Source organism: Microcaecilia unicolor, chromosome 2 (assembly GCF_901765095.1).
Source record: "Microcaecilia unicolor chromosome 2, aMicUni1.1, whole genome shotgun sequence".
In the NCBI taxonomy this organism is placed as follows: domain Eukaryota; kingdom Metazoa; phylum Chordata; class Amphibia; order Gymnophiona; family Siphonopidae; genus Microcaecilia; species Microcaecilia unicolor.
The window spans coordinates 30768616-30788142 of record NC_044032.1 but is presented as its reverse complement, the minus strand read 5'-3'; the positions used below and the strand labels follow the sequence as shown (position 1 = coordinate 30788142).

Below are 19527 nucleotides of genomic sequence, written 5' to 3'. Positions count from 1 at the left end.
GGCGTAAGCAGTAGAAGTAGAGCGCTTCCTCGCTCTCAGCATAGTGGTGATGACCTTGTCTGAGAAGCCCTTCTTTCTCAGACGCTGCCGCTCAATAGCCAGGCCGTAAGACCAAAGGGGGAGGGATCCTCCATCACCACGGGACCCTGATGTAACAGGCCCTGCTCCACTGGCAGCCGCAGAGGATCGTCGACTGAGAGCCTGATCAAGTCCGCATACCAGGGACGTCTGGGCCAATCCGGACCCACCAGGATTATCCGGCCCGGATGCTTTGCCACCCGGTCTAGCACCCTGCCCAACATGGGCCAGGGCGGGAACAAATAGAGAAGCTCTTGTGTCGGCCACTGTTGGAGAAGAGCATCTACTCCCAGGGATCGAGGGTCCCGTCCTCTGCTGAAAAAGCGCGGCACTTGGCAATTGGCCGATGACGCCATCAGATCTAGGCTCGGCTGGCCCCAGCGCTTCGTGATGTCCAAGAACGCCTGAGCAGATAGCTGCCACTCTCCGGGCTCCAAGGTATGGCGACTGAGAAAGTCCGCCTTGACATTCATGACTCCGGCAATGTGGGCCGCTGACAGCCGTTCCAGGTTCGCTTCCGCCCACTGGCATAGATTCATGGCCTCCTTGGCTAGAGGGGCGCTCTTGGTACCTCCCTGGCGGTTGACATAGGCCACAGCCGTGGCATTGTCCGACAGGACCCGTACTGGCTTCAACGCCAGTACCGGGATGAACTCCAAAAGCGCCAACCGAATGGCTCTGAGTTCCAGGAGGTTGATAGACCACTTTGCCTCTGCCGGAGACCAGAGCCCCTGCGCTGTCCTTCCCAAGCAGTGGGCTCCCCAGCCCGACAAAGAGGCGTCCGTCGTGAAGACAATCCACTCCGGGGTCACCAGAGGCATTCCCGCAGACAACTTGTCTGTCTGCATCCACCAGCTCAGCGCCTTGCGCACTGCTGGGTCCAAGGGAAGGCGCACAGCATAATCCTCCGACATCGGAGTCCAGCGCTGCAGCAGAGAGTGTTGTAGTGGTCTCATATGAGCCCTGGCCCAGGGCACTACTTCCATCGTGGCCGTCATAGAGCCCAACAGCTGCACATAGTCCCAAGCCCGAAGAGGAGAGGCTACTAGGAACTGGTCCACCTGAGCCTGAAGTTGGACAATCCGATTGTCTGGCAGGAACACTCTGCCCACGGGTGTCGAATCGAACTCCCAGATACTCCAGGGACTGAGTCGGGCGCAGCTGGCTCTTCTCCCAGTTGATGATCCATCCCAGGGAGCTCAAAAGAGCAACTACCCGGTCCACAGCTTTGCCGCACTGTGCATAAGAGGGGGCTCGGATCAACCAGTCGTCCAGATAAGGATGGACTTGTACTCCTTCCTTTCGCAGGAAGGCCGCGATGACCACCATTACTTTGGAAAAGGTCCGCGGAGCAGTAGCCAACCCGAAAGGGAGGGCTCTGAACTGGAAGTGTCGTCCCAGGACTGCAAAACGCAGAAAGCGTTGATGAGGAGGCCAGATGGGAATATGCAGGTACGCTTCCTTGATGTCCAAGGAAGCCAAGAACTCTCCTGCCTTCACTGCCGCTATAACAGAGCGGAGAGTCTCCATGCGAAAGTGCCGCACTTTCAAGGCCCGATTGACCCCTTTGAGGTCGAGGATAGGCCGGACAGAACCTCCTTTCTTTGGTACCACAAAGTAAATGGAGTAACGTCCCTTGCCAATCTGATTTTCTGGCACCGGAACGACCGCACCCAGGCGGATCAGGTTGTCCAAGGTCTGCTGCACTGCCACAGCTTTGACCGGAGACTTGCAGGGAGAGAGTACAAACCCGTCTCTTAAGGGTCGGCAGAACTCTAGCTTGTAGCCGTCTCTGATGACTTCCAGCACCCAAGCGTCTGAAGTTACTTTGGTCCACTCGCCCAGAAACGAGGACAGCCGTCCTCCAATCTGCACTGGGCCATGGACCAAGACCCCGTCATTGGGTACGAGACCCTGGGGGAGGACCGGAGGGCGTACCTCCGGGACGGCGGTCTCTGCGAAAGGAATGCTGCTTGGGGGAGAAGTTCCTTTTGAAGGAAGAGGGGGCAGAGGAGCCCGACTTGCCCGGGCGGTACCAACGGGCTTCTTGAAACCGTCCTCTGGAGATCCCGGGGCGAGCACTGGCCTGAGCCCTGACCTCTGGTAACCTCTTGCCCTTAGACGTGCCGAGATCGGTCACGATTTTGTCCAGCTCGACCCCAAAGAGCAGCTTGCCTTTAAAAGGCAACTTAGCCAGGCGGGACTTAGAGGCGTGGTCCGCAGACCAATGTTTCAGCCAAAGCCAGCGCCGCGCAGAGACTGTCTGAGCCATGCCTTTAGCCGAGGCTCTCAAGACATCATACAGTAAGTCTGCCAAATAAGCCAAGCCCGATTCCAGGGCCGGCCAGTCAGCCCTCAAGGAAGGATCCGAGGGGGAAGCCCGCTGCACCAACGTCAGGCACGCCCTGGCCACATAGGAGCCGCAAACTGAGGCCTGCAAACTTAAGGCAGCCGCCTCGAAGGACGACCTTAAAGCCGCTTCCAATCTTCTGTCTTGGGCGTCCTTTAGTGCCGTGCCACCTTCCACCAGCAACGCCGTTTTCTTAGTCACCGCAGTGATTAAAGAATCCACGGTAGGCCAAACAAAGGCCTCACGCTCACTTTCAGGCAAAGGATAGAGGCGGGACATAGCCCTAGCCACTTTGAGGCTCGCTTCCGGGACATACCATTGAGCCGAAATTAAGGTGTGCATGGCATCATGCACGTGGAAGGTTCTAGGCGGGCGCTTCGTCCCCAGCATAATGGCGGAGCCAACAGGGGCTGAGGGAGAGACGTCCTCCGGAGAGGAAATCTTCAAAATGCTCATGGCCTGCATTAACAGGTTGGGCAAATCCTCTGAGCGAAAGATCCGTGCTGCAGAGGGGTCATCCGCTCCATCCGAGTGGGAATCCGTCTCCTCCAAGGAATCCCCAAAGGACCGTTGGGAGAACTCAGATACGCTGCCCTCATCTACATCAGAGGAAACAGCGTCCTCTAAGGCCTGGGCATCCACCCGAGGGCGTTTACTTCCGGGGGCCTCAACCCCTTTATCGGACAAGGGAGAAGGGGCAGCGTTTTGCATAAGGAAGGCCTGATGCAGCAGCAAAATAAACTCGGGGGAGAAACCCCCCAGACTGTGCACTTCAGCAGCCTGGGCCACAGCCCTAGACGCACCCTCAACCGGCGCTCGCAAGAGCGGGGGAGAACCATGCTGCGCATCCAAGATGGCGTCCGGCGCGACCCTCCGCGAAGGAGCCGCGCGGGAAGAACGGCGCTTAACTTTAGCCGCTTTTTTGCCGTCGCCCAAATCAAGGGCGGCCATGGCATGAACGTCTCCCAGCTCAATGGCGGCCCAAGAAGAAGCCGTCCGAGCAGAGTGGCCAGCCAAGATGGCGGAGGCGAGCAGCGGGGGATGGGCGTTTATGGCGGGAAAAACCGCCGCGCCGGAGGAAGACCCGGGACACTGACCGGCCTCCAAACTGACACCCAACAAGGGCGAATCAGATTTTAAAAGCCCCGCATCCCCGCTAGAAGCGCACACGCGGTCCGGGGAGCGATTCTTCGCGCCCTCGCCCTCCGACGCCATAGGCCACGTGGAGATCAATCGGGGAACCCCCTGCCCGCTATAAAAAGGTAAAAATTACCTGCTTCTCGCTCCGAGCTGTAACGACCTGGTGTCCCAGTGAGTAGCTGCAATAAACGTTTAAATAAACGTCGAAATAAACGCCCTTAAAGACGTTCAAAATTTTTTTTTTTTTTTTTTAAACGGAGCCAGCGGGAGGGGGGAGAAAAGGAGGGACCTGGCGCAACCAGGTTTGCACTTGCTCAAGAAGAGCCCTCAACCCCAGGCACTCAACAAAACCTAAAAATTAGGCTTGGAGGCCTAGCCAGAGCTGCTGCTGTGTGTGACCACCACCTGCTGAGACAGAGAACATACTGAGGAGTTTCCGGCAGCACATGACCACATATAGGGAGGCAAAAGGATTGCTCTCTATCTCCACCTGCTGGTAGATGGACACAACCCACCAGTCTATGGATTGATCAGCATAATGATATGGAAAGGAGGTGTTGATGCCCCTCTACAAGTCGCTGGAGAGGCCACACGTGGAGTACTGTGTTCAGTTTTGAAGACTGTATCTTACTAAAGATATAAAAAGACGAAGCGGTTCAAAGAAAAGCAATGAAAATGGTATGGGATTTACGTTGCAAGACATACGAGGAAAGACTTGATGACCTGAACATGTATACCCTGGAGGAAATGAGAAACAGGGGTGACATGATACAGATATTCAAATATTTGAAAGGTATTAATCCGCAAACAAACTTTTTCCAGAGACGGGAAGGCACTAGAACTAGAGGACATGAATTGAGGTTGAAAGGGGGCAGACTCAAGAATAATGGGAGGAAGTATTTTTTCACAAAGAGGATGGTAGATACCTGGAATGCCCTCCCACGGGAGGTGATGGAGATGAAAACAGCAACGGAATTAAAAAATGCATAGGATAAACTCAAAGGAATGCTTTTAGAAAGAATGGATCCTAAGAAGCTTAGCAGAGATTAGGAAGCAACACTGGTAATTGGGAAGCAAAGCCAGTATTGGGCAAACTTCTACAGTGTGTGCTCTGATCATGGCTGGACAGATTCAACTTCAGCTTCAGAAGTTGGACAACAAGGCCAGTGATCGGCGGTCTGTGTCCTGATCATGGCAGAATAGATTTGGATGGGATGGAGTGGAGCTTTTCAGGGTATTCGATGACAACTTCAGAAATTTTAGAACAAGGACAGTGCTGGGCAGACTTCTATGGTCTATGCCCTGAAAATAGCAAGGACAAATCAAGACGAGGTATACATATGAAGTATCACATATCAAATGTAGTGAGTTTATCGACAGACTGAATGGACCGTACGGGTCTTTATCTGCCATCAAGTACTATGTTACCATGTGAGAATTCTAGGCCTGTTTGTGCTCATAGAATGAACAGCATACTACGCATGGGGGGAATCCCCCTCCAATGATGTAGCTGGCCGGGTGGTTCCCCCCTCTGAAGATACAGTCAACCTGATTGCTTATATACATTTAGAGTGGTTTGTGTAACTAAAACAGTCTACTTCCCCACACTCTCTTTCCCTAAGTCTATATCCCTCCCACACATTCTCTATCCATGTTCTCCAGCCCATCACCCCTCACGCTTAGAGGGTCACTGGGGGCCACCACTGACCCCTGAGCTTTGTAATGAAGAACACTGCTTAATTGAACAATTTAAAAATATTTTATACAGTAGCTTTGCAATTATCTTGCAACCCTGAGAACAGGCATGTTAAGAACAGACTCACTGAGGGGTTTTATTACTAAGCTGCAGTAAGCACTAGTACACGGTTACCACCACTTAAACTGGCCTACAGTGGGACGCACTCAAGCGTCTTGTGATAAGTTCTTAATCTGTGAGCGCTAGCTGCACTAAAAAATATACTTTTTTTTTTTTTTTTACAGAGAAGGTTGTCCAGGACGGAGAGTGGGCATTTCTGCACTAATCAACGCAATTATATTACTGCACACTAATTACCACAGCTTTACTGCGTGAGCACTTACCGCCTACAAAATAGGTGTCAGTAAGTGCTAATGCAGTAATTTTTTTAATGGCCATGCGCTAATGGCAACATTAGAGCACAACCATTAATACAAAAAAAGAAAATTAGCCATGTATAGTGCAGCAGAGCCTGACACAGCCACCCTCTCTCCCCATTTAAAAAAAAAAAAAAGTGTGACTAGTGCACCTCTCTATCCCCTACCCCTGACAGGAAGAAAAAAAAAAAATTTCCCTGTCCTCTACTATAACTCCACCCCCACCCCCCCGACATTAACCCTGAGCCCCCCTGAGGTGTACTTTAAAACAAGCAGGAACAATGCCCACTCACTCCCGCCTCCGGTGCCACCATCTTGACAAATGGTAGCATTGGACCCCACAGACCTTTATGTAAGGAGAGTAAATAAAAGCAAAAGAAAAAGGAAACCGATATGGTTCTCCAAGCAAGTGGCTGACAAAATAAAGGCTAAAGAATTAGCGTTCCAGAAATATAGAAAATCTCAAGAACAGGAACATGGGGAGGAATACCGGATGAAACTGAAAGAAGCCAAGAGAGAGGTAAGTCTGGCGAAGGCACAAGCGGAAGAACAAATGGCTAGAAATGTAAGGAGGGGCGACAAAAATTTCTTCAGGTATATTAGTGAAAGGAGAATGACTAAAAAGGGAATTGTGAGACTAAAAGATACTGCGAACCGCTATGTAGATAATGATAAAGAAAAAGCCAATTTGCTAAATAGATACTTTTGTTCTGTTTTCACTGAAGAAAATCCTGGAGAAGGACCGCGAGGGACTGGCAAAAGTACACCTGAGAATGGAATGGATATAGCACCGTTCACGGAAGAGAGTGTGTATCAACAACTTGGAAAGCTAAAGGTGGACAAAGCCATGGGACCGGACGGGATCCACTACTGCCCTTCTCCACTACTGCCAACTCCAGACTTCGCGCCTTCTGTCTCTCGCTGCACCCTACGCCTGGAATAAACTTCCTGAGCCCCTACGTCTTGCCCCATCCCTGGCCACTTTTAAATCTAGACTGAAAGCCCACCTCTTTAACATTGCTTTTGACTCGTAACCACTTGTAACCACTCGCCTCCACCTACCCTCCTCTCTTCCTTCCCATTCACATTAATTGATTTGATTTGCTTACTTTATTTATTTTTTGTCAATTAGATTGTAAGCTCTTTGAGCAGGGACTGTCTTTCTTATATGTTTGTGCAGCGCTGCGTATGCCTTGTAGCGCTATAGAAATGCTAAATAGTAGTAGTAGATCCACCCCAGAATATTGAGGGAGCTCAGAGAGGTTCTAGCGGGTCCTCTTAAAGATTTGTTTAATAAATCCTTGGAGACAGGAGAGGTTCCGAGGGACTGGAAAACGGCGGAGGTGGTCCCTCTTCACAAAAGTGGTGATAGGGAAGAAGCTGGAAACTACAGGCCGGTAAGCCTCACTTCGGTTATTGGAAAAGTAATGGAAGCCATGCTGAAGGAAAGGATAGTGAATTTCCTGGAAGCCAATAAGTTGCAAGATCTGAGACAACATGGTTTTACCAAAGGGAAATCGTGCCAAACGAATCTCATTGAATTCTTTGATTGGGTAACTGGAGAATTGAATCATCGACGTGCTATAGACGTAATCTACTTAGATTTTAGCAAAGCTTTTGACACGGTTCCCCACAGGAGGCTCTTAAATAAACTCGATGAGCTGAAGATAGGTCCCGAAGTGGTGAACTGGATTAGGAACTGGTTGACGGACAGACGCCAGAGGGTGGTGGTAAATGGAGTTCGCTCGGAGGAGGGAAAGGTGAGTAGTGGAGTGCCTCAGGGATCGGTGCTGGGGCGATTCTATTCAATATATTTGTGAGTGACATTGCCGAAGGTTTAGAAGGTAAAGTTTGCCTATTTGCGGATGATACTAAGATTTGCAACAGAGTGGACACCCGGGAGGGAGTGGAAAGCATGAAAAAGGATCTGAGGAAGCTAGAAGAATGGTCTAAGGTTTGGCAATTAAAATTCAATGCGAAAAAATGCAGTGATGCATTTAGGGAGTAGAAACCCACGAGAGACTTATGTGTTAGGCGGTGAGAGTCTGATAGGTACTGAGGGGGAGAGGGATCTTGGGGTGATAGCATCCGAGGATCTGAAGGCGACGAAACAATGTGACAAGGCGGTGGCCGTAGCAAGAAGGTTGCTAGGCTGTATAGAGAGAGGTGTGATCAGCAGAAGAAAGGAAGTGTTGATGCCCCTGTACAAGTCGTTGGTGAGGCCCCACCTGGAGTATTGTGTTCAGTTTTGTTGGCCATACCTTGCGAAGGATGTTAAAAAAAAGGAAGCGGTGCAAAGAAAAGCTACGAGAGCGGTATGGGATTTGCATTCCAAGACGTATGAAGAGAGAATTGCTGACCTGAACATGTATACCCTGGAGGAAAGGAGGAACAGGGGTGATATGATACAGACGTTCAAATATTTGAAAGGTATTAATCCGCAAACAAATCTTTTCCAGAGATGGGAAGGCGGTAGAACGAGAAGACATGAAATGAGATTGAAGGGGGGCAGACTCAGGAAAGATGTCAGGAAGTATTTTTTCACAGAGAGGGTGGTGGACGCTTGGAATGCCCTCCCGCGGGAGGTGGTGGAGATGAAAATGGTAACGGAATTCAAACATGCGTGGGATATGCATAAAGGAATCCTGTGCAGTAGGATTGGATCCTCAGCAGCTTAGCCGAAATTGGGTGGTGAAGCAGGTGGGGGAAGAGGGGCTGGTGGTTGGGAGGTGAGGAAAGTGGAGGGCAGACTTATACGGTCTGTGCCAGAGCCGGTGATGGGAGGCGGGAAATACTGCTGGGCAGACTTATACGGTCTATGCCCGGAAAAGGCAGGTACAAATCAAGGTAAGGATACACATATGAGTTTATCTTGTTGGGCAGACTGGATGGACTGTGCAGGTCTTTTTCTGCCGTCATCTACTATGTTACAAGCTCATTTTCAAAGCACTTAGCCTCCCAAAGTTCCATAGAAACCTATGGAACTTAGCCTCCCAAAGTGCTTTGAAAATATGCTTCTATGTTACACAGAACACCCTAGGATGCACCCAGTGAGGTTAGTCTGCTATATAAGGGAAATTTTTGCTTCTTTAATAGTATGGGTGGAGACTACCAAATAAGGGAAAAAAGTTCCTTATTTGACAGACTGACCCTGTTCAGTGCATCCTGGAATACACTATGTGGAGTCAGGCACTGCCATTTTTCAAGGTGGCATTGCTCCTGCCCCTTTTAAGGTATACTTTGAGAGGGTAGATTAGTGCATTAGATATGCAGATGGATGCCACTAGACACCAGAAAACTGTGTTTTAAGTCAGAGGGAGGAAATTGGGTTGAATCAGAGGAGGCGATTGGTCAGGGCATCGGTTTGGGGGGGGGTTGCAGAATGCTTTCTTTGGCCATGGCTGCTGCTTTTTTTCTTTGTCACCCTACCTGTCAGTTAACGAGTGAATCATCGCTCATGCACTGACAGGAAGGATAACATTTTGCAATGAGCTGTGTATTACTGCTGCATTTTTAACAGTAGTAATTTGCATGCTCACTGCATGGCCATAGAATTATTTGGAGTTAATTTAACAATATATGCCATGTCCTGAGCTGGCACTTCTGTGTGTTTTTCTGCATTGGCCCGAGTGAACCTGATCCTTGGGGCAGGGGTGATGAAAGGCAGAGCACGAGAGGCTGGGCAGGCAGGCAAGCAAGCAACCAACCAAGAGATGGGTATAGGCTTCTTGGAAGACACAGTATTTTGTCTACTTCTCATTCAGTTGAAAGGTGAAGCTCATCAATTTCCCAGGCAACAGAGGGAAAGGGAAACGCTTGAACAGTCAGTTTTACAGAAAGCTACTGGGAGAGCACACGAGAGGAAGGCAGATGCCAGCAGCACCCTGGACTCTCTAAGATCAGGAGTTGAAAGAAACGGACACTAGTCCATTGCTTTCTTATCGTTGGTGCAGTACGCAGCGGTAGACGGATCAATCATATAACGGTCTTTCTCAAGACCTTTTTTAGATCCTGTCCGCAGACCTTTCATTTGGTATTTTTTTGAGCATTGAGATTCTGTGTTTATAACCACTGATAGTCTCTAATCATTGTTTACCTTAGTGATCAGACTCCTGATGTAGGCCATCTGGCCGAAACACGACGTTGTGTCGAGTCATTTTCTATGTGTAATTGTTTTATTATTATTTGCTCTAAACTATTAAACGTCATATATTTTAAGTTTACCTTGGTTTCAGTCTTTGGATAGCCTGGCTCATATTCCCACCTTTTTTATTTTTATTTTACGCCCCGTGGGATCTACTGAGTTCTCCACGCATGTGGATTCTCTCTAGACACTAGTCTGGAGCCAGCAGAAGCCCCTTCCTTTGAGATAAATCATGAGAGATCCTAACAGTAAGCAGGTGTCGCGTCTCTCGCGCTTGACGCGCTCTCGAGGACCTTGGCATCCTTTCAGGCTTCTTCCCCGGGAGCACAGGGTTTGTGAGTCCATAGGCCACTACCGTGGAGCGGCAGTGGCAGGCAAGATCACCTTCCAGGTGGAGATGAGACAACCCTGGACTGGAGTTCTACACAGGAATACTCGGAACTGGAACGCACCGGACGGGTGCGCACTGGAGTGGGGCCCGCTAGCCTGGACACACTGGAGTGGCCCCACTGGACTGGAACATACAGGAGTGAAACCCGCTGGACTGGAACACACTGGACCTAGGCTTCACCTACACTTGACCGCCTTTCCCAGAGGGTTGAGCCCTCAGGTTCTGGCAGCCGGTAGGACTTACAGGAAAACCCGGAACTGGAACTTGCAAGCAGGAACAGCAGGAATGAAGATCCAGGAGTGCCCCCTGGCACCTAGGCGGAGGCAAGGCAGACAGGCAGGGACTGTCCGGGTTCTGGCAGTCGGCAGGTTTCAACACAATGACTAGTAAACTGTACCCAGGCTAATAGGAACGCTATACCCAGGCACACCAGTCATACACAAGAAACATACACAGAGCAAACTCAGGAGACTTAGGAAGCTATACACCAGCTAACCACAAAGCTGTGCCCAAGCTAACAAGTCATGCACTGGAAACATACACAGAACACTAGCAAAGCTTTACACAGGCTACAAGCCAGACGGTGCCTAAGCTAGCTAGTCATGCACTGGAAACAAACAGAGAACTAGCAGAGCTAAGCACAGGCTACAAGCCAGACGGTGCCTAAGCTAGCTAGTCATGCACTGGAAACAAACAGAGAACTAGCAGAGCTAAGCACAGGCTACAAGCCAGACGGTGCCTAAGCTAGCTAGTCTAAACAAACATAGAAACTCACACAGAGCAAACACTGAAACTGTGTACAGAGCACTCTATACACCAGGACCTTTAGATGAGATGCAAAGGCCAGGACTGTAGTCTTCAAGTGATTAATAAAGCCCTTCAACACCAGAGCCACAGCTGCAGCAATCACCTTGCAACCAAACAGAGGCTTGACACACAGAGCAGTCATCCCATAGGAAGGAACAGCGGGAGCCATCTTGGATACTGGCAAAGAGGAAGAGGCGGCAGCCATCTTGGAAGAGGCATAGCCCACACAGGTGAGGTTCAGTAGGGCAATCAGCACACAGAGCCAGAGAGAACCTAAGACAGACACAGACACAGAGACAAGCAGAAGCCAGCACAGACACTGACTCCCAGAAACAGGGTAAGTCTGAGGGTTGTCACGGCCACAGACGTGACAGCAGGGATCTACTGAAGGCTAGGGGTGGAAAGTATTTTGCAGACATGGGAGTTTTGCTTTTTGCTTTTGAATTGAGGCCTGCAATAGTGAGCGCTGGGGTTTTTTTTTTTCCTGTTTTTGCACAAACTAAGCCACCTGGAGAGAGCAGGAGCTTCATTAACCATTGGGGAGGGAGGGGATTACTATGGTTTAAGTGTAGGGATTACAGTTCTCTGTGCAAGCAACTGTAACTGAGGTTAAGGAACTGAAGAGGATAAAGTTTATATTGACTGTTTTGATAATTGATTTATCTCTTAAGACAGACTGCCCTTGTTCTATTTCTGGACTGCCTTGAAAAGAGGAATCAAGGCTTTCCTTTACAGCCATTCTTGAATTACGAAAGACAGTGGGAAAGCAGCTGAGAGTAGAGGCTGCTGAGAGACTTTTGAGTTTACTTCTAACAAGGATTCCTTCTCTTTGTGTCTGAAAGCATTCCTGAAACCCTAGCCACTGTTATTCTTATTGATGTTACCATCCTTAACAGGGATAGTATAAAGTATTGAAAGAACTGCAGACTAACCTGTTGCTAAATCTTAAGGAGAGTTTTGTCAAGTGCATTTGCAGCTCAGTCACCAAGAGTCAGTGCAAGCAGAAAGAGCCTTGGCCACCAAACACCAAAGCAGTGTCCAGGTGCAAATTCCACCCCAAAGGGTGACAGTATGTATATATATACACATGAGCATTCCCGTTACATTAACAGCCTATCTTAAGGTGAAGGTATTAGAACTATCAGGAACTTGTATTACGGTACATATGCCAACATGAAAAGTGCTATTAATATTTATCCCATCCTGAACAGTTCTGTTTAAAATATGCCAATTTACCTGTTGCCTTGCAGATGTTTCACGATCCATGAGTGAATCTCTTGAAACAGATGTGGTCATCATAGGCATGGGCTTACTATACTGGGTTTTCTGACCCATAAGTTTGACTCCTGGTCTTAGGTTTCCTTCTCCGGAAAGTCCTAAGGATTATAAATTAGACAGGATTTTATCAACACATATCTTAGTATACAACAAAACAAAACTCTCTCATGTAATGGCAAAAAAATAGTAATTTCAACAATAGACTAGAGATTCTGTGGAGTGCATCTGTTTTAAAGGGAATTAAGGGAAAAGCCTCTGAATTTAACCCAACCTCCAACCCAAGTAGTCATTTAGTAATAACAAGGGTTGAGAAAGCTTCTGCTGGGAATTATTTCATCATAGGCAAAAACCCTTTAGTTCCAAAATGAATGAAAAGATGCTAAAAGCTCAACAGAATCAGCTCTGGGATCCATATAGCATGTGAAAGTCAAAAGAGTAACTTAGCTTTCAAGTGCAGATACAAAGCAACAAGTGGGTCATCGGTCGAACACACTGACTCCGGCCAAGGTTTCGCTAGTAACGCTGTGTGAAGGCGTGAGTAACCATAAAGGTTCACAATATTTTTTTATTTTTATTACATTTGTACCCCGCGCTTTCCCACTCATGGCAGGCTCAATGCGGCTTACATATTATATACAGGTACTTATTTGTACCTGGGGCAATGGAGGGTTAAGTGACCTGCCCAGAGTCACAAGGAGCTGCCTGTGCCTGAAGTGGGAATCGAACTCAGTTCCTCAGTTCCCCAGGACCAAAGTCCACCACCCTACCCACTAGGCCACTCCTCCACTGTTGCTACTGTTATGGTATAAGCCAATCATCAGAATTAAATGTGTAGCATGATGTTGTGTTGGATCAGATACATATATATATATTTGTGCAGCTTTTAGCAGAACTGGCTTTCATTCCAAAAGCCCTCTTCCCTCTCCCTTTGGGGAATATTTACAAGACAAAGGTACTGCTGCAGTGGCAGGGACCTCAACTTGCCTTTTCTCATTCCTTAAACAAAAGGCTTAAGACTGCTTTAAAGTTTTAAATTGACTCTATTCCTCTGATCAACACAACAAAGATTGGACCTAACCAGAGGATGCAAGGAGACAAGCAGGTGGGAAAGGTGTGAATACCCCATTGAAAACAAAGACTTCAGAGGGGAAACCATAAACAGGACATTTGCTTGTCAAAGGTATACCTGCCCCTCCCATCAGCTTTCAGACATGTGCAGAAAGGAAGGACTTGTAATGTCACGTATCTGCTCCAGAGACTGAGCAGGAAGCCCTGTAAGTCTCGTGATGTCATAAGACATGAGACCAAGACTCAGGGGTCGTGTGCAGACATGAGACCAAGATACCACAATGCTTTGCAAATGCTCAGGGGTCGTGTGCAAAAAACCAGAAAATCAGGACAAAGATCCACATGGCATATCCTCCTGCAGCTTGCAAGGTATAAAAGCAAAAGCTGTTTCCCAAGATTCAGATTCTCTTCAACTGCAAGCAACTCAGATTCTCTTCAGCTGCAAGCAACTCAGATCCACTCACTGCAGAAGCCCTGATGCCTTGCTCCTCAACATGTGCTCATCAATCAGCTGGACCACAGCATGCTTGTAACAAGGACTTGTAAGTTAACCTACCTGCTACTTTGTTCTATTTTATGCACAGATTATCTGTAAAGATCTCTTAAAACCTACCTCTCGTGTGCAATTGTATATTAAATCAACCTTTTTGAAGCTAAAAATACGGTCTCTTTGTGTTCTGAGTATATGGTATCTTTTATATATACTTAATTTATTTAATTTATTGCAATTATCACCTTTGGTGATTGGTGGAGAAATTAATATCCTAAAACTTATAAATACAGCACCTGCTCTTAAATTATAAACAGTGGCGAGTTGCTCTAGAGCTATTTTCCCCAAAATAAATCATTTCTTGTAATACTACTATTTGAGATTCTACATGGAATGTTGCTATTCCACTAGCAATATTCCATGTAGAAGTCGGCCCTTGCAGATCACCAATGTGGCCGCGCAGGCTTCTGCTTCTGTGAGTCTGATGTCCTGCACGTGCAGGACGTCAAACTCACACAAACAGAAGCCTGCGCAGCCTTCTACATGGAATGTTGCTAGTGGAATAGCAACATTCCATGTAGAATCTCCAACAGTAGCAACATTCCATGTAGAAGGCGGCCCTTGCAGATCACCAATGTGGCCGCGCAGGCTTCTGCGAGTCTGACGTCCTGCACATACGTGCAAGACGTCAGACTCACAGAAACAGAAGCCTGTGAGGCCTTCTACGTGCAATGTTGCTAGTGGAATAGCAACATTCCATGTAGAATCTCAAATAGTAGCAACATTCCGTGTAGAAGTCGGCCCTTGCAGATCACCAATGTGGCTGCGCAGGCTTCTGCGAGTCTGACGTCCTGCACATACGTGCAGGACGTCAGACTCACAGAAACAGAAGCCTGTGCAGCCTTCTACATGGAATGTTGCTAGTGGAATAGCAACATTCCATGTAGAATGTCAAATAGTAGCAACATTCCATGTAGAATCTCCAATATTTATTTTTCTTACATTTGTGCCCCGCACTTTCCCACTCATAGCAGGCTCAATGCGGCTTACGTAATATCTACAGGTACTTATTTGTACCTGGGGCAATGGAGGGTTAAGTGACCTGCCCAGAGTCACAAGGAGCTGCCTGTGCCTGCAGTGGGAATGAGCATGCTTCCTGCTTGCTAGTGAGAGTTTTGTTTTGTTGTATACTTATATATAATACCCTCTCACCCTCGGGTTGTGACATACAATCAACATATATCTTTACATTTCTGTTCACTCAAAGCTCCATCTGGTGGCAGAATATTTAGGCTCCAACAAAATCAAACAGTCAAAGTACTCAACTGTTTTGCACTGTCACACTTATAGTGGTTCAGAACTATGCTGATGACACCAGGCTCTACCTCTCCACTCCCGACATCACAGTCGAAACCCAGGCCAAAGTCTCGGCCTGCCTCTCAGATATCGCCGCCTGGATGTCCAACCGTCATCTGAAACTGAACATGGCAAAGACTGAGCTCCTTGTCTTCCCACCCAAACCCTCCTCTCCTCTTCCCCCACTCTCTGTCTCTGTTGACAACACCCTCATCCTCCCCGTCTCGTCAGCCCGCAATCTCGGAGTCATTTTCGACTCCTCCCTCTCCTTCTCTGCCCATATCCAGCAGACAGCTAAGACCTGTCGCTTCTTCCTCTATAATATTAGCAAAATCCGCCCATTCCTCTCAGAACAGACCACCCGAACCCTCGTCCACTCACTCGTTACCTCTCGTCTTGACTATTGCAACCTTCTCCTTGCTGGTCTCCCGCTTAGCCACCTATCCCCCCTTCAATCTGTCCAAAATTCCGCTGCACGTCTTATCTACCGCGTGAACCGATACTCTCATATCACCCCTCTCCTCAAGTCGCTTCACTAGCTCCCGATTCGCTACCGTATTCAGTTCAAGCTTCTCCTAATGACCTTCAAATGCACTCAATCTGCAGCCCCCCATTACCTCTCTACCCTCCTCTCCCCCTATGTCCCCACCCGTAACCTCCGCTCTCAGGACAAATCACTCCTATCTGTACCCTTCTCCACCACCGCTAACTCCAGACTTCGTCCCTTCTGCCTCGCATCACCTTATGCCTGGAACAAACTCCCCGAGCCCATACGCCATGCGCCCTCCCTGCCCATCTTTAAGTCCTTACTTAAAACCCATCTCTTCTCCCTTGCTTTTGGCGCCTAACCACCTTCCCCATTCATGATACACTGACTACATAGTTTGTTACCTTTAGATTGTAAGCTCTCTTGAGCAGGGACTGTCCTTCCCCATGTTTTAACTTGTACAGCACTGCGTAACCCTAGTAGCGCTATAGAAATGCTAAGTAGTAGTAGTAGAACAGCACAACTCATCCCACTTGAATTCCTTAAACATACAAATTTTTATTTGATAGATTATAATCAAAGCGTACGCACACCATTTGACACAGCAGGAGAAATTATGCACAAACCCACTTGGAGGCAGTATCCCTTGGGAAACAAAAAATTCAAAGTGTTACTTCAAGAACTATATTTGATGAAAATCTGGCAAAGGAAGCGTTGAGGAGAAGAGAACTTAAACCTAAGACTGACAGATGCATTACAGAACAAGTTTATAAACATGAATGCTTACAGCAATAAATGCAGATTCTAGAACAGAAACTGGAGTGGTCTAGTGGTTAGGGTGGTGGACTTTGGTCCTGGGGAACTGAGGAACTGAGTTTGATTCCCACTTCAGCCACAACCAATTCCTTGTGACTCTGGGCAAGTCACTTAACCCTCCATTGCCACATTGAGCCTGCCATGAGTGGGAAAGCGCAGGGTACAAATGTAACAAAAATAAAATAGATACTCTTGGAGATTCTACATGGAATGTTGCTACTCTTTGAGATTCTACATGGAATGTTGCTACTATTGGAGATTCTACATGGAATGTTGCTAGTGGAATAGCAACATTCCATGTAGAATCTCAAATAGTAGCAACAGTGGAGGAGTGGCTTAGTGGTTAGGGTGGTGGACTTTGGTCCTGGGGAACTGAGGAACTGAGTTTGATTCCCACTTCAGGCACAGGCAGCTCCTTGTGACTCTGGGCAAGTCACTTAACCCTCCATTGCCCCATGTAAGCCGCATTGAGCCTGCCATGAGTGGGAAAGCGCAGGGTACAAATGTAACAAAAATAAAATAGATACTATTGGAGATTCTACATGGAATGTTGCTACTCTTTGAGATTCTACATGGAATGTTGCTAGTGGAATAGCATAGCACTGATCAACAGGCAAATGTAATTTAACAAGTTTAATACAACCAGATTTTCCACCAATAGCTCAAAATATTCTAATAATAATCTGGAATTATTAAAGAGATTTTAGAAGCACGCCCGGAGGGTCAAAGAATCTCTACAGAGTTTATTATGAACTTAGCTGAATTGGTTATTTGTAAAAACTATTTCTGGTTCAATAAACAGTTCTATCTTCAAACTCAAGGGGTAGCGATGGGAGCAACGCTAGCCCCCTCTGTAGCTACCCTGTATATTGCAAAGATGGAATCAGAAGTTATTTATGCATCTCCATACTTTAAACATGTGAAACTCTGGAGAAGATTTCTAGATGATATTTTTTTCTTATGGATGGGATCGAAGGATGCTTTAATGAAATTTCTGGACTGGCTTAACAATATAGATTCTCATATCTCGTTTACAATGACTGTGAGTGAAACAGCTATTGAATTTCTGGACTTGCTAGTTTATAGAGAAGGAGAGAAACTATGTACATCACTATATCGAAAGCCTATTAGCAGAAATACTCTTTTACGTTTCAATAGTTTCCATCCTTTTCATCTCAAGTTTAATCTTCCCATTAGCCAATTTCTACGTGTTAGACGAGTTTGCTCGTCTTTAACTGAATTTAAGAAACAGGCTAAAGAGCTGAAAGAACGATTTCTGATAAGAGGCTACCCAAAAGTGGCTATAAAAAGGGCGTATACTAGAGCAAGATTTGCCCAGAGATCACTTTTGATACAAGAAACTCCCAAAATAGAAGAAGACTGTCTCACCTGTATTTTACCTTTTACTGGGATAAGTCAGAAAATCGCTAAAGTGATCAAGGACCATTGGCATATTATGCGATTATATTAATGTTTTGAAGATCTACCTATGATCTCTTATACTAGAGGTAAAACCTTGGGAGAACGCCTCAGTAAAAATAAATTTGGTACAAAGGAGTCTATAGCTGAGATGCAGGGTAAGCAAACTATCTGTGGTCACTGTCAATGGTGTCCACTGGCGATAGTTGAAGAAAGCTGGAAGGTACCAAATAGAGATAAAATCATGAAGAGTAGGTCAAATACTAACTGTGATAGTAAGAATGTTATTTATGCTATTATATGTCCTTATGATTTAATCTATATTGGTAGGACCTCTAGATCTATTAAAACTCGACTGAATGAACATAAATCAAAAATCTCTACTCAAAATCTACAGGCTCCATTGGTTGATCACTGGCTTCAGAAAAAACATACCTGGGATGACATTAGATGGAGGATTATTGAATGTTTGGACTATCGGGAGGAGGGTGGGTCTATTAAAAAATTGTTGAATTACAGAGAGCAATTTAATATTTTTTTGTTTCAAACTGTTCTCCCTAGAGGATTAAATATTGAAATTGAATGGACATCGCTAACTTAAAATCTATCCCCCCTGTCCACCGGTAGTAGGATCAGATCTTCCGACTGCCGGTGGAACGCCTTGGGGGGCGGGGCTCATAATTCGGAGACGTCATTACGTATTGCTTATTTAATTAGTTTGAAAAAAAGCGGGCGCCATCTTGGCCATCTTTTGCCGAGCTGACGCTAAAATAAGCACGGGGTGAGTTTTTTAGCCTTTTTTGTTTAAACTTGAGATTTGCGGCATATTTTCTAAATAGAAGTATATTATTGAAATTTGAGAAATGGTCTAAATAACTTTTCACTTGTATTTTAGGGGAATGTCCTTGAGACAGCCCATTATGGGCGAAACGTGCACGTCGGACGCTTGATCCCCTGGGTCCGACAAAACCAATAACTAAAAGATAAGTGTTTGATATGAAATAAATCTATATATAGATAAATTGAAAGAAAAAATAGGAAAATAAGAACCAATGAAAAACTGGATGTTCTTTTAAATCGTTCCTATCTTTAAAGGACGATTTATATCACTGAGGTTCAAGAATAGATATATGCTTTAAATACTTGGATGGAATATCTTTGCTATAAACGTTGTATATATAAATTGTTCATTATCTTTAGTATCAAGACGATATAGAGACATTGAAACCAGATTATTATTAGAATATTTTGAGCTAGTGGAATAGCAACATTCCATGTAGAATCTCAAATAGTAGCAACAGTGGAGGAGTGGCCTAGTGGTTAGGGTGGTGGACTTTGGTCCTGGGGAACTGAGGAACTGAGTTTGATTCCCACTTCAGGCACAGGCAGCTCCTTGTGACTCTGGGCAAGTCACTTAACCCTCCATTGCCCCACGTAAGCCGCATTGAGCCTGCCATGAGTGGGAAAGCGCAGGGTACAAATGTAACAAAAATAAAATAGATACTATTGGAGATTCTACATGGAATGTTGCTACTCTTTGAGATTCTACATGGAATGTTGCTACTATTGGAGATTCTACATGGAATGTTGC

General features: G+C 46.6%; 1 protein-coding gene across 1 annotated transcript in view; it reads right to left on the bottom strand.

Annotated features, from left to right (window-relative positions):
• Positions 1 to 19527, bottom strand: part of LOC115461841 (protein hinderin-like) — an 88823-nt gene that overhangs the window by 16684 nt on the left and 52612 nt on the right. The window contains exon 3 of the mRNA XM_030191899.1: positions 12259 to 12398. Within this exon, the coding sequence (XP_030047759.1) occupies positions 12259 to 12398 (140 nt within the window). The remainder of the gene's footprint in view (positions 1 to 12258; positions 12399 to 19527) is intronic.